The sequence below is a fragment of the Orcinus orca genome, chromosome 16 (genome assembly GCF_937001465.1).
Source record: "Orcinus orca chromosome 16, mOrcOrc1.1, whole genome shotgun sequence".
NCBI classification, from domain to species: domain Eukaryota; kingdom Metazoa; phylum Chordata; class Mammalia; order Artiodactyla; family Delphinidae; genus Orcinus; species Orcinus orca.
In genome coordinates this window covers 27,653,481-27,668,373 of record NC_064574.1, presented here as the reverse complement: position 1 = coordinate 27,668,373, position 14,893 = coordinate 27,653,481, and the positions used below count along the sequence as shown (strand labels likewise).

Sequence of the window (14,893 nt, the reverse complement as noted above, 5' to 3'; positions counted from 1 at the left end):
GAGGCAGGGACAGCCACCCAGCAGAGGAGGCAAGAGCATGGAAAATGTCTCTTTCAGCCAATTTTCCTGAGGAACCCTGGCTGAGGCTCAGGGCTGGGAATGGAAAGTGTGCAGGGAGGAGGCGGCAGCCACGTCCATCCCCATCCGGAGAGGTTGTTTGCAAAGTCCTGCTGGGAGATGCAAGGAGGGGAATGCAGGGGGAGGGGGAGTAGACCCGGGAGGCCAAAGATCTGGCATCTGCCCAGGGCCTCGTCTCCTGGGAGAGGAGGAGCAGGCGTCCCCCGAGCTCCCCACTTCCTCCTTGGGCTCTCTCCCTCTGCCAGCTCCTGCTGTGCCCTGCCCGCTTGTCTGGGCATCAGCCATCCTAGAACTGAGACACTGGCAAACCCGACTCTCTGGGGACTGTGCACAGCTGACTCAGGGAGGTGCAGTGGCCAGGAAGAAGGACTGGTCTTACTCTTGGAGATCTTGACCAGGGCTGGGCTTGAAAGCCATTGGCTTCATCCGTGCAGCCCCTCTGCCTGGAAAATCTTCCTTTGCTACTCACAGTGCCTGCAATTCCACCATTATAGATTTGACTAAGGCTGGTGTTCAGCCAGGATGCAAAGTATGGCTGTACCAGTTGTCAAAATATTTAGATACATTCCTACTAGTTGTTAAGAACCCCTGTCCCGAATGTCCCCCAAGTAATGGCCACTCCAGAGCTTCCTCTGGGACCACACAGACCTCCCCACTTACAACCACTGAAGGGGTAATCCCTGTCATAGCAGGGCCGTCCAAGACTGTGTGGATATGTTGGTGAGTGACAGTCATAACAGTTGTTAACACTTTTCATATCATTCCTAGAAACAACACTTTCACTTATAAATTTGTCCCTTGTTTAAAGGCAAATTGATACAAATTTAGAGGTGAAAGGGCCTCGTGCAAACTCTTCATTTTCCAGATGGGGAAACTAAGGCCCAGAGAGACGCAGAGACTTGCCCAAGGTCACATAGCCTGTCAGCATAAGCGAGGACAATAGGACACAGGTTCCACACTCCTGACAATTCCCTGGGTGTCACGTCATCTGGCCCCACAAACAGTAAACTCTAGCAGGTGATGGAAGAAGGTGACAGGGAGGAACCTGTCCTAAGACAGAACTGAGAACCAATCACTTGACTCTTGTACCTGGTAATTATAGTCTTGGCAACAGTCTCCTTGGTCACTATCGCCACAGAGATAGTTGTCATGGCAACCACCAGCCAGGGCCCCAACTTCCTGACACCAAGAGCCTTAAGATAAACCCAGAAGCAAGTTTGTTCCATAGCACTGACCCAGATCAGAGCTCCAAGTAGGAAAGAAACTTGTCCAACATCACACAGCAAGTTGGTGATGAAGCCAGGTTTCCTGAGTCCCCAGCCCAAGGCTCACAGCTGCCCCGCCCTTTCTGTGGCTGACATCCCCACCCCTGCCCCTGTTTTTCTGCCTGCCTTAGTGCTTCCCATATTCCTTCGACCCTCGGTCAGGATCTCCTTCCCACGGCATCTCACCCTTGGCTGCCTGTCAGCCACTCATCTTCCTGGGAACAGGCTGACATGAGCTTAGTGTAGGACCCATCACAGGGGTTTTCATCATTAGCTGGGGCTCCCTGAAGACTGAAAAGCCTTCAACACCCTCTGCCCCCCCCCAGAAGAAATGATCTCCAATGGTGGAATTTCAGGCACTGTTAGCTCAGAATTGAGGAGCTCTTTTTGGGCAGTCAGGCCCTGTGTGATGCCAGACAGAGCTGCCTCATTGTGGAGAGAGCTCTGGGCTGGAAAGCCAATGGCCTGGATTCTAGCCCTCCCCGCTCTGAGTCTGACCCCTGTTTTGCTTTATTCAAGTCCCTTCTTTTCTCTGGGACTTGTATCCTTCCAGAGAGATGGGGATGAGCATACTGTCCTATAATCGCCTCCATCACCACCACCATCCTGAGGCTGCTGGGGACCAGATGAAATTTGGCGTCGTAGTATCACCACATAAGGGGTGGTGTGGTTTAAAGAACTTGCCTACCTTCCTGTTATCTTCTTCTAGAATTATGGAATCTCAGGTTTGGAAGGATGGTCCCCACATAGGGAAGAGCTTGAGCAAAGGCAGGGAGGCCGGAAAGAATCTAGGAACGTATGAGTAGTCTGTGTGTTGAAGTGTAGGGTGTAAGGCTGGGAATGAAGAGAGGAGGCTACAAGGAGAGGCCAGAGGTGATGGAAAAGGATCAGTCACACCAGTCCCAGGTGTGAGGACATTGCCCCATGGACCTCAGGGACTCACTGAGTGCTCTGAGACAGTCCCCTGCCTGGGTCTGACCCACGTAATTCCAATACTGTGGGATACAACTAGGTAGGATGAGGGACAGCCTGAAGGCAAAGAGAGCAAAGAGACCAGGGAACCATTCATCCATTCATTCAGTGAGTATCTGTTAGACACAACCTGAGCTGTGTGACCTTATGCAAATTATTTGGCCTCTCTGCACTTCAGATTCCTCTTGTGTGAAGATGCCTGCCCACAGAAGGGGTGGTGTGAGGCTCAGATGAGTCAGTTAATACATACATGTAAATGTTAAGCACAGTGCATAGGAATAAATGTGTGTTATAACACTCCATAAATGTGTGTTATAATTATGATGATTATTGAGCATCTACTATGTGCCTGGAACCCTCTAGACAGTAGATGTACAGTGTGAACACTGGTAAACACTCTACATTATTCTGCCCTCAAGGGGCTCACAGTCTAATGGAGGAGACAAACACAAAACAGAAAACTTCATAAAAACAGAAAAAATAATTACAAATTGTTGCAATCAGATGTAAATCTTAACCCCCAAACTCAGGTGGGCAAGGAATATTCATTTCTCAAAAACCAAGTTAAGTTCTACTATTCCCCTACCCTTCTGGACTGGAGGGAAATTCAGTCTTCATCCTTACTGGAGGCTGCTCCTGCCAGGGGACAGGGAGGGAAGCTGGGGGCTCTCAGTAGCTCTGGACCATGTGGGGCTTCTAACCACAGTGCCCAAGGCCTCAAGGACACCTGAGTCCAGCAGCCCCTGCTTCTAAGCCGAGGAGGGACCTGGGAGTCTTGCTGGAGGCTGGGATCACCAGGACTGGGTCCAGCCTCCCCACACCCTGTCCATTCATCCCCACAGTCTGGCCAAGAAAGGGGAGGATCCCCTGACCCCAGACTCCACTGATCTTCCTTCAGTTCACAGCCTCCAAGAGCTCCTTCCTCTCCCCTGTCCTTGACCTCATAAAAAATGAGCACTCTCTCTACACCAAAGGTTTGCAAACTCTGAGTCTCCAGGAGACAAACTGGTAACCAAAAAATAAAGTGTGAGACTTGGTGACTGGAGAGCACAGGTCCCACTTAAAGGGGGCAGCACAGCTCAGCTCACCAAACAGCCATAAGGCAGTGTTGCCCAGTGGTTAGGACCCCACATTCTAGAGCTATGCTGCCTGGGTTCAAATTCTGATGCTGCTGTCTACTGTCTGTGAGTTCTTAGGCCAGTCACTTAACCACTCTGTGCCCATTTCCTTAACCATGATAAGGAATAATACTAGTACCTCCTGTACAACAACTTCCTGTGAGAAAGCACTTTGAACAGTGCCCGACATTAGTAGGTACTCAGTAACTATCAGTGCTCATCTCATGAAAATACAGGGCTGAGACTGCCAGATCTTCTAAATATTCAAGAAAATCCAAATATCCAAATCTTTATTTTGAAATTGCTGTTTTTTAACTTTGGCAACTGAGTGAAGACAGTTGTTAAACCTTGGTGAAGGGCATACAGAACACCTCTATGAACAGGATGGGGCCTAGGAAATGCAGTTTGCAATATCTGCTCTATGATGTTTAAACACATAGAAAATGAAGCCAGAAAGGAAAGAGTCAGAGGCAGTTTCTGCTGTGAACCCCGTGACCAAACCTCTCCTAGGCAAGTGATACAGGAAGGGGAGGAGAAAATAGAGGGGAAAAAAAATTAACATATCGAATTATCCTGGTAGATAGCACATTGCACATTGAAGTGCTGTGTGTTATGAGGATTTTTTTTTTTTAAGTAGCTGAGAAAGAATAGGCAAGGTTGTGGGGAAGGTAATGTATAAGGTGTCACCTGGGATAAGGAGCTAGCTTAACAAACAATCAGGAAGAGAGAAGATGGTGGGTGGGGGGACAGCCTATGCAAAGGTCCTGAGGCATAAAAGAGCTTAATGCAAAAGAGGAGAGTGGTAATGGATGAGCCAGATATGTAGGCAGGGGCAGTACATGCAGGGCCTCAAAGGCCATGGTGAGGAGCATGAGATTATTTTAAGGGCCATTGGGAGATATTGAAGGGTTTCAAGCAAAGAGGTATGATACAGAGTTGACTTCAGGAGACAAATTAGGAAACTGTTAAAATAGCCTGGGAGAGACGATGTGGCCTGGATTGGCCAGCAGCCTTGGACGTGGACAGCCCCAGATTTCTGAGTCTGGATTGGCCTCAAAATCAGAGGCTGGATTTAAGCCTCAAAGCAAACCCGCTGCTTTTACATCAGCCAGGTAGTGGCCTTCCCATAGCCGGTGTCCCCCAGGCCCATCTTGGACACCCCCATTTCACCTGGACTGAATCTGTTAACTGGCCTCAGCTGCCCTCTGCTGGCAGAAGAGGGCACTAGAGCAAGGGGAGCAGCTGCTTCCCAAAGCTGCACAATTCTCAATGAAAAGGTCGCCTGGTGGGGGTGGGATAGGGAGGGTGGGAGGGAGGGAGACACAAAAGGGAAGAGATATGGGAACATATGTATATATATAACTGATTCATTTTGTTGTAAAGCAGAAATTAACACACCATTGTAAAGCAATTATACTCCAATAAAGATGTTAAAAATAAAATAAAATAAAGTACTTTAAACTGCGGGGAAAAAAAAAAAAAGAGAATACCTCACCAGCACCCATCTTCCCCATCTCAGTTAGTAGAATCTCTGTCATCCGGTAGCTCAATTCAGAAACCCAGGACTCAGTTCCTCCTTCTCCCTCACTCCCCATCAGGGAGTCCTTTTGACTCTATTTTCTGAATAAAATCCTAAATCAGAAATGTCCTAAATATATCTAATCACGTCCACTTTTCTCCATCTCCACCAGACACACCCTAGCCAAAGCCACCACTATCTCTTCTTTGGCCGATTTGTTCACTGTCACTCTTGTCCTGGCCAATCCATTTCCCACTCAGCAGGCAGTGCTCATGGTATACTCTGACTCCAAACTCCTTTCTCCTCAGTGTATAGCTCCTCATACCATTCAATGTTGAACCAAATAGGGAAATCCCTGATATACACACAGCCCCATCCACCCTGGGCACTCTGCAGGCATGGAAAATCTTATGAAGATTCAGGAGAACAGAGGTGCTCATATCCGAGCCTTACAAACGCACTTGCCCGCCCACCACCGGGAATTTTCCCCTCTCTCCACGTGGTGTCCCAGCCTCACCATCTCACTGGCTCCTCTCCTTCCTCCATCCTCCCCTTCATTTCTGTCTGCCTCATTCTCTCCCTCCCACAAATTCCTTATCATTTTTAATGCAAAGCACATTTGCCATCTCTGTTTATTTGGCACCTGCCAGTGAGGGCTCTTGGGGTCTCACATTCCCCTCAAGTGGATTGTCAAGGTTATCTTCCCATACTATACATATACACAGTTCCCTCCCCAGGAAAAATACCAATACCAAGACAATAACATTTTCACCTGAGTACAGCGTGGTGCTAACTTTCTATGACTAACATTCCATCATTCCAACATCCTATGGCGTGGCCTGAGATTACTGAAATCTCCGCTGAGCCCAGACTCAGACCATGTAATGGATGCTTCATCCCCCTCAGAGGACTTGTGTCGGTAGAACTGGACACCCTGACCACAAGGGAGCCTCCGGGTTCCTGAGGCAAATCACAGCATGTTAACTCAGCTCATGGGGGCTGCCATTGTAGCGCACAGATATGCTGTGGAAGAAAACAAAGACACAATGCAGAGAAAGGATCCTGGCAATATAGACATCCTGGTTTTCGGGGGCTAACCAAGGTCCAGCTCTGTCCCTGCCTGTCCTGTCCAGGGGTTGGTTTTTCACCTCTTCCTTGGAGCCTATACATTGCCGCTTTTGCCTAAAGTGCATCCGGCTGGCCTTCCTGGTTCCACCAACCACAGCGCCCTGACTTGCCGTCAGAGGCACTGCCTTTCCCTTGGCAAACCCAGCCTCTGTCCCCAATCCAGCGAGGAAGAAAGGGAACTGTAAGTGACAACTTTTTCTTTAGTCTTCAAAGATCTTTTATTTCCTTTTTGAATGTCAGGAGCAGAGGGATGGGTTCATCACACTCATTCCTTCATGGTAGACCATCATCACTCTTTTCCCCAAGGCCCTTGTTTTACTTTACTTATGTACATATTTTGTTTGTTTTAATTACCAGTTCCCACCCTCATTCCCATCCCTCTATAGGCAACCATTCTAGTATGCTCAATATGTATTCTTTAATATGTAAATATCCTTGTTAGATTTGCAATGTTGCTATGTAATATGTACTTTTAAAATTTATTTTATTGTAGTATAGTTGATTACAATGTTGTGTTAATTTCTACTTACAGCAACATGATTCAGTTATACATGTGTACATTCTTTTTCATATTCTTTTCCATTAGGGTTTATCAGTGTGATATGTGCTTTTTTTTAACATTTTGTTATTTATTTTATTTATTTATTTTAGGCCACATTGGGTCTTTGTTGCTGTGCGCGGGCTTCCTCTAGTTGCGACAAACAGGGGCTACTCTTCATTGCGGTGCGCGGGCTTCTCGTTGCGGTGGCTTCTCTTGTTGCGGAGCACGAGCTCCAGGCACGTGGGCTTCAATAGTTGTGGCACGTGGGCTCATTAGTTGTGGCTCGTTGTGGCTCATGGGCTCTAGAGCACAGGCTCAGTATTTGTGGCACACAGGCTTAGTTGCTCCGTGGCGTGTGGGATCTTCCCGGACCAGGGCTTGAACCTGTGTCCCCTGCGCTGGCAGGCAAACTCTTAATCACTGCGCCACCAGGGAAGTCCCTGATATGTGCTTTTATTTTTTTATTTTATTTTTTTTCCTGATATGTGCTTTTAATCTACATAAATCATATCACACATTTTTCTTAATGCTCAGCTCTATGTTTTAAAGATCTACACATGTTGACGAGGGTAGGGGGATTATGAGGGATGCAGTTGCTGCCCCACCCAGATCCCCTTTACCAGACGTAGTGGCCTGACCACCAGCTGTTGTGAGTATTGGTTAAAAAACACTCACAGCTGCCACCTTCTCTGGAGAATTGCCTTTGGTCAAACAGAAGCCAAATGGCCAGGGAGACTCCCCGCCTCCCTCCCTGACCCCTAGACTTGGCCAGTGATGGACAGATACAGGATTACAAGAGGCCTCAAGGCGGGAACAAGTCTGTGGCACACTTTGTGCCACAGAGGTCCCCATGAGGTCGTGCTGGAGCGAGTCCCCGGCAGAGACCCCATCCTCACTTGGCCTTTTTTTTTGCCCGTTGCGGAGCACAGGCTCCGGACGCGCAGGCTCAGCGGCCATGGCTCACGGGCCCAGCCGCTCCGCGGCACATGGGATCCTCCCGGACCGGGGCACGAACCCGCGTCCCCTGCATCGGCAGGTAGACTCTCAAGCACTGCGCCACCAGGGAAGCCCCTCACTTGACCTTTTATCTCCTGCCTTCCTTCCTTCTTCCCTTCCTCCTAAGGACACTCCCCACCAAAGGCAGTTAAACAAGAATCCTCATCTCTGGCTCTCTGACCTATGAGAGTGACCACGCATGATCATCCAAACTGGTACACATTTGAGAATGCAAGGGGTTCTATTAATAATCAGCCAGCGCAATCTTATGATAAACCATAATGGAAAAGAATATTAAAAAAAAAGAATGTATATATATGTATAATTGAATCATTTTGCTGTACAGCAGAAACTAACACGACATTGTAAATCAATGAAAATATTGAAAATAAAAATTTAAAATATTGAAAAAATATTGAAAATATTGAAAAAAAAATAAAACATATTGAAAAAAAAGTTGTCCAGGGAAAAGGGCAGAAGCCATGACTGTCCTGACTGCACTGACCGAGCAGGCACTTGGCTTGTTGCTTCTCATTGTTGCCTAGTATCCCATGGTATACACCCAGCACACTTTGTCTATTTGTTCCTCAGGGACACACACCTAGGTTCACTCTAACTTCCTGCTACCACCAGGAAAAAAAAAAAAAAAAACTGCAGGAAAATCCTCAGACATGTTCCCTAATAGACCTGTGTGAGAATTTCTCTAGGATGATGGAACTGAAAACACAAGCTACATGAACAGTTTTAGCCTCCAAAAAAATCTTCCCAAATGAGAATTCCAGTCTTACTGTAAGGAGGTATAGGGGCACAGAGAGTGTTTCACCCTGTTCCTTCTATGTAAAACCCCTGTGGTGCTTACTGCCGCTCCACACTGCTAGAAATACAGGAGTTCCCTGAAGTTCCCTGAGGAAATCACATTTGACTCAAGCTTTGAGGAATGAGTAGGGGTTAACCAGTGTTGTGAGGAAAGATAAACATGGTTAGGTGGAGGGAACAATAAACTCATTCCTTCAGATATAAATATTTATTGAGCACATATATTTAAAGGTCCTGAGCCTCAGTAGGTAATTTAACAGTAAACATTTACACAGTTTTACTGTTTCCCTGCCCATTCTCTCCCAAGAATCAAGAACACAGGATCACCTGGGCTCCTGAGGCAGGACTATACCTCCTACAAATACAGTGCATCTCCTACACCAGCATTTGTCAAACTAAATGTGCACTTAGATCACGGGGACATCCAGTAGGTGTGGGTGGGGCCTGAGATTCTGCATTTCTGATAGGCTCCCAGCTGCTACTACTAGTCTGGGGATCACGCCCTGATTAGCAAGGTCCTGCAGAACCACGATACGGTTATCACTCCCAAACAGCCCACATTCAAATTTCCCCACGTGTCCGAAAATTTTCTTTATAGCCTTTTTAAAAATGCTGTGATCCAGGATCCAATCAAGGATGATAGATTACATTTGCTTTTCCCCTCCCTTCATTCTCCTTTCACCTACAACATGGATTTTTTGTTTTTTTTCTCTTTCATGGCACCAACATTTTTGAAGAGTTCAGGCTAGTTGTTCTGAATATGCCACAGTCTGGCTTTTTCTTATTTTTCCTGATGTTTCCTCATGAGTAGATGCAGGTTAAACATGTTTGGCAAGAAGACTAGGCAGGTGATGTGTCCCCCGCATTGCATCACGTCTAGTCATTTTGTCCCATCCCATTCAGTGATGCTAAATTTGATCGCTTGGTTAAGGGAGTGTCCACCAGGTCACTCCACTTTAAAGGGAAGTTTTTCCTTTTATAAATAACTAGTAATCTGTGGGGTAAATTGTGTGACTATCCTGTCCCTCAAAAACCTTTCTCCCAAGGGTTAGCATCCACTAATGATCCTTGATTACTATTTTAAGAATTATTTAAGCATGGAATAGTGTGTGTAAATGTGTGTGTATATGTGTGTGTGCATATATGAGAAAAAAATTGGAAAAACTGAAATCCATTCACAGTGACTGAACACAGTAATAAGAGAAATGGGGTGGGAGTAAGTCTGCATCTTTCTTTGGAACAAGTGTTTGGTAATTTAACTATCCCAGGCTCTAAACAGGCTCCATTATTGACCTCAGCTCAGATCTCCTCTGGGAAAGTAACACCATACAGGAGGCTTGGCAGATGAAGCCTCGGGGCACCACCCCCCCACGCACAAGATTGTCTTATCCCTGTCTCCAGAGAATACCAAGACAGGCTGGCTCCAAGCCAGAAATCCAACCCTCCAGAAGGCTTGACGGGAGCTTTCTGAACTTGAGTCGACCCCTCAGTTCCCTGGGTCATATTCACAGTCTCCCATGAGTGTAAAGGGAGATGGCCAGATCTGCCCCAGACCAAACTAAATCAAGTGCTCAGCCTTGCATGAAGCAGGAGTGTCTCTGATTTCCAATTGTATGCTCTCAGATGAAGAGGCTCGGAGCCATGAGGCCCAGCTGCTGGGCAAATCCTGTGGCCTGAATTATTGATGGATGAATTCATCAGGCACACTGCCTTCACCCATCCACTCAGGTCATGTCCAGTTTATTGAAAAACAGAGCCTGAAACTGTACACCATCTGCCCAGAACTAAGTCACTCTGGTCCAAACTCCTTAGCCCTCTTTGTAGCTGGGATATTATAAAGAGCAGAGGCTTCAGAGCCCTACAGACCTGAGTTCAAGTCTCTCCTCTTCCTCTGCTAGACTGTGTGACCTGGATGGCTAGTTTACCTCTGTGAGCCTGTTTCCTTCTCTGCAAAATGGGACTAATCATATCTTACCAGTGTTATTGAGATCAAAGAAAACACCTATAAAGTTACCAGTACAGTGCCTGGCATGAACTAGGCAAACTCCATTATGCAAACTTCTATAGTCTGACTCCTTGCCTTTGTCTCCTCTCACTGTGAACCCTATACTCCAACCCCACCTCACCACCTGTCCAGCTTGGACCAGGCCATGTGATTTTACACTATCAGTGTCACTTATCAACTTATTGCCTCTCTGCTCTAAAACCACTCTTTTTGCCAGCTCTGTGATAATGGAGCCAGACCTCATAAATGTTTCTTCCTTGCCAGCTGACATACTTTAAGCCTTTTCAGTAGAGTGTACTAGAGGAACACTGGAGGAGAATGGACCTTCCCTTCCTGGTTCGAGGTTGGCTCACTTCCTGGGTTCCTGGAGAACATGCTTTTTTCCCACTGCTTGGTGCAGGGTTTCTCCAGTGCTAGGTGCCTGCAGGGTACAGCTTTCATCAATTTGTCTGCTACACACTTTCTCCAGCTCTTAACTAGAGCACCATTAGCATAGCCAGGAGCCCCAGACAGCTTGGGCCTGCACCCAAGTTCAGGTCATTCCTACCTATACCCTCTCCTCACTCCTGGACACACATACACTGGGAACCCGACAGAGCTGGCCATCTGCAGAGCAAGCCACCTGACTTTTGTCCTCTGGAACTGGCTGGAACCACCCTGGCCCAAGCCATATACAGAAGTTCACTAGGTTCCTAGAGAGGGAGGTCTCTCTGAATTACTAATCTCCCTTAAATTACTTAATTTAATTTAATTTAATTTACTTAAATTACTAATCTCCCTCTAAATTACTTAATCTGCAGTGGTTAAGAATCTGCCTGCCCATGCAAGGGACACGGGTTCGAGCCCTGGTCCAGGAAGATCACACGTGCCGCGGAGCAACTAAGCCCATGCGCCACAACTACTGAGCCTGCACTCTAGAGCCCATGAGCCACAACTACTGAGCCGGCGTGCCACAACTACTGAAGCCCGAGCCCATGCTACGCAACAAAAGAAGCCACCGCAATGAGAGAGCCCACGCACCTCAACAAAGAATAGCCCCCGCTCGCCGCTACTAGAGAAAGCCCGCACACAGCAACGAAGACCCAATGCAGCCTAAAATAAATAATTTTTTTAAAAAAACATGCTATGTAACATATAACTACACACTAACATCCTATAGACTTTGATTTATTTATTTTATTCATTTTATTTATTATCCTCCCAACAACCCCCCGTCACACTAAAAGTGCAAGCTTCATGAGGGCAGGGACGGACTTTTGCCTATATTGTTCCCTTCTGTGTCCCCAGAGCCTAGGACAGTGCCTGGATATGATGGGATACCCAAATACTTAAGGAGTGAGGGAATGATTAAATATTGGATGAATGCCTGCATGAGTAAACAAATTCTTAGTTATTAGTGTCCTGGAGTTAAGGAGGTTGACTGGGACTAGGGAATGGGGTCCTCAGGTCTCCCTAGGGATGGATATCCACCGCAGTGGTCCAGTGTTCCTCTCCCTGCTACCAGCAAGTTGCTTAGCAACCGGCCGCCTGTCCCTCCGCCACCGCTAGAGGGCGCGCGGGCGGGGAGACGTGAACGCGCACGCGTGCGCGGCGCAGGCCGGCGAGGGAAGCACGTCACTTCCTGTTTCTTTAGGGGAACGTGGCTTTCCACGCATAGCCCGTCTTCCCTTTTGCGTCTCTGCTGCAGCTGCCGGACCTGGAGTCGGACCCCGAGTGCAGCCTTGCCATGGACTCGGCCCTCAGCGACCCGCATAACGGCAGTGTCGAGGCAGGCGGCCCAACCAACGGCACGACGCGGCCGCCTTCCACGCCCGAGGGCATCGCGCTGGCCTATGGCAGCCTCCTGCTCATGGCGCTGCTGCCCATCTTCTTCGGCGCCCTGCGCTCCGTGCGCTGCGCCCGCGGCAAGGTAGGGTCAGCGGCAAAGCCGGGCGCTGTCCACCTCCCACCCTGACACGGCTGGCACGGACCCTTCCCCCGCCCGCCCTGGACGGGACAGACACTTCCTCTGCCCGGACACTGACCCTTCCCAGCATTGCTCACCACCGCATCCCCAACCCGGGCCCACATCCCGGGGCTGACCTTAGGTGCCCCAGGATCTGGGCACCGATCCGCGAACCGGGTACTGACACCTTTCTCAAGTAGGGAGCGGTTTCCACCCCCGTTCGGACCTTGACACATCCCTCCCTCTGTGCACCATGCTGGAAGCACTGTTGGCCGACCCTGACACTGTGATTCGGATACTAATTGTTTTGAGCCTGCTGGACCCAGCCAGACCAGCCTCACGCTCTGCTCTGGCTGTTCATCCCATCTGGGACAGTCACCCCATCCCAGGCTCTGGGTCAACATCCATCTGTATCTGATGGGGCACTGGTTCTGACACCTCGTGAATAGTACAGCCTCTTGTCATTCCTCACCCTAACCCAGGGCAAATTCTGGCACCCAGGCTCATCCCTAGACTCTGACACCTGCCCAGCTGGAATCTGTGACCCATAGAGTGCTCTCCTAGAACCCCCAGATCAAGCCTTTGCCCCACCTAAAAAAATAAAATTAAAAAATAACACAGGAATATTAGCTCCTGGAAACCCCAGCTCAGCTCCTAGTTTTTTGTATCACTTTCTGGAACCAATTCCGGTCACACAACTCCTCAGGACCTGGCACTTTGGTGCCTCTCTTTTTAACCAGCCATAGACCCTTGGTTTGCTGGTTTCCTCTCCCTGACTACACCCAAGCTTGGACCTGTCCGAGCCTGAGCCCAGACCCTATTCCTAACCCCTAACCCTGACCCTGTTCCCACCCCAGACCCTACCTCAAAGTAGCTCTTCTCATGACCCTTAAGACAGTCTTTCCACCAAATTGGGCTTACCTGCTGAGTAACTGAGCTGCTGTAGGCCTCTCTTGTGAGACTGGGCCAGAGCTCATCCCTGTCCTTCAACATCTGTCCCATTGGATACCTAAGAGGACCCCAGGGCCTTCCACCTTCTGACTTCCTCTCTGTCACCCTTCTTCCCGATATTAAGCCCTCTCTAGCCCGTTGCACCAGTGACTTCTCACTTCCTGGCAGCCTCTCCCGTCATCCTCCACCACCTCCTGATCTGCAGCTCCCTGCTGCTCCTCCCCCACCCAGACCTGAAGTTGAACCTTAGCGGAAGCTGTCGTACCCAAAGAGGGCAGACCCATAGAGGAGCTGCCACTTTTGAAACTGCTCAAGCCCAGGTTCTCAAAACATTACCCAACTTGAGCAGTGGCCGAGGCCTGCCACCTTCCTTTCTCAAGATCAGAGAACTTGAGGCTGGTTCCCTTGAGGAACTTGAGGCTGGTCAGATGCAAAGGGGATTGGTCAGATGCAAAGGGGATTGGTCAGATGCAAAGGGGATTGGTCACGCTTAGGTGGCCCCATTTTCCGTACAATTCTGCCTCTTCTAAGCAGAGTTCTGGTGGCTTTCATCCTCCCTACCTTTGCTTCGGGCAAACACTTGGTACAGGGGGATGTTCTGAAATAGATCAGGACAAAGAAGGTGAAGGGCAGCAAGGAGTGAGCTGGGCACTTGATGTGAGGGGCTCCCTATACTGAGTAATTCTCCTTGGCACCATCTACACATGGATTAGTAATCTCTTCAGAAAACACCTTCCAGACAACAGAATTTCCTGAACCTCCACTGTTGTCCAGGGCAGACGGATGCTGCAAAGATGAGTGGGTCAGAGCGCTGTCACCAAGGAGTTTAGGTGTCTGGATGAGAGAGGAATAGCTAGATCTGTGATTGTGGTACAGGTAGTGCTGCAGGCTTTAGGGAGAAAGATTGAACACACCTGGGGCAGGGCAGGGCGGCTCTGTGCTGGAGGTGGGCTGGAGCCTTGAGGTAGAGGTCGAATTTCCCCCAGAAGACATTCGAGGCAGAGGAAACCAGGAAAGCAGCTGTACGAGGCAGTTTAGTTGATGGTGGAAGGTCTGGAGTGGCTGGAGCAGAGGGTAGGGATAGAAGAGAGCTTTCGATCTACTGAAGCATCTAAATACCTCTCCCCAGCATCTCCGGCAAGACAGGGGTGCTGGAAGACTGTGCATGGAATTGCAAACAGCCTGACCCTTAGCCTCCCACCACCAGTAACCAGGGTATTCTAAAGTTTACAAGCCTTCGCCCTCTGATTCTCCCAGCAACTGAGTGAGACAGGCAGAGCCAGTTTTATTAACACCATTGTACAGAGAAACTGAAAGTCAAAGAAATGACTTCTCTGCCAATTAGGGGCAGAACCAGGTGTCCCTGGTCCTAGTCCGGGGCTCTCTCCTGATGCAGGTGCCTCTAAAGACCCATACGAGTGGCCTAGGGAGAGGACAGGCCAAACGACTCCCTTTTTCTACCCTGAATTGTTTCTCTAATCATTTGCCAAGGAGAGAAAAGTTAGCTTGGGGGCCCAGGAGCTTTGATTTCCCGCTAGCGTTAGACCCCCCACAGCCAG

The 14,893-nt window shown here is 48.8% G+C and overlaps 2 protein-coding genes across 10 annotated transcripts in view; one reads left to right on the top strand and one right to left on the bottom strand.

Annotated features, from left to right (window-relative positions):
* BCL2L1 (BCL2 like 1) overlaps window positions 1-14,893 on the bottom strand; it is an 871,182-nt gene that overhangs the window by 698,330 nt on the left and 157,959 nt on the right. The gene's annotated exons all lie outside the window — the stretch shown is intronic.
* HM13 (histocompatibility minor 13) overlaps window positions 12,051-14,893 on the top strand; it is a 40,795-nt gene continuing 37,952 nt past the window's right edge. For 4 of the 9 annotated variants that reach the window (XR_004484785.2, XM_004272687.4, XM_004272686.4 and 1 more), the window contains exon 1: window positions 12,054-12,347. Coding sequence is in view for 7 of the 9 variants with exons in the window: in XM_004272687.4 (XP_004272735.1) it covers window positions 12,165-12,347 (183 nt within the window). In the remaining 2 variants the exon portion in view is untranslated. Of the gene's footprint in view, window positions 12,348-14,893 lie in introns of all 9 variants that reach the window. The other 5 variants (XR_004484784.2, XM_049698816.1, XM_033433432.2 and 2 more) reach the window with 3 other exon arrangements.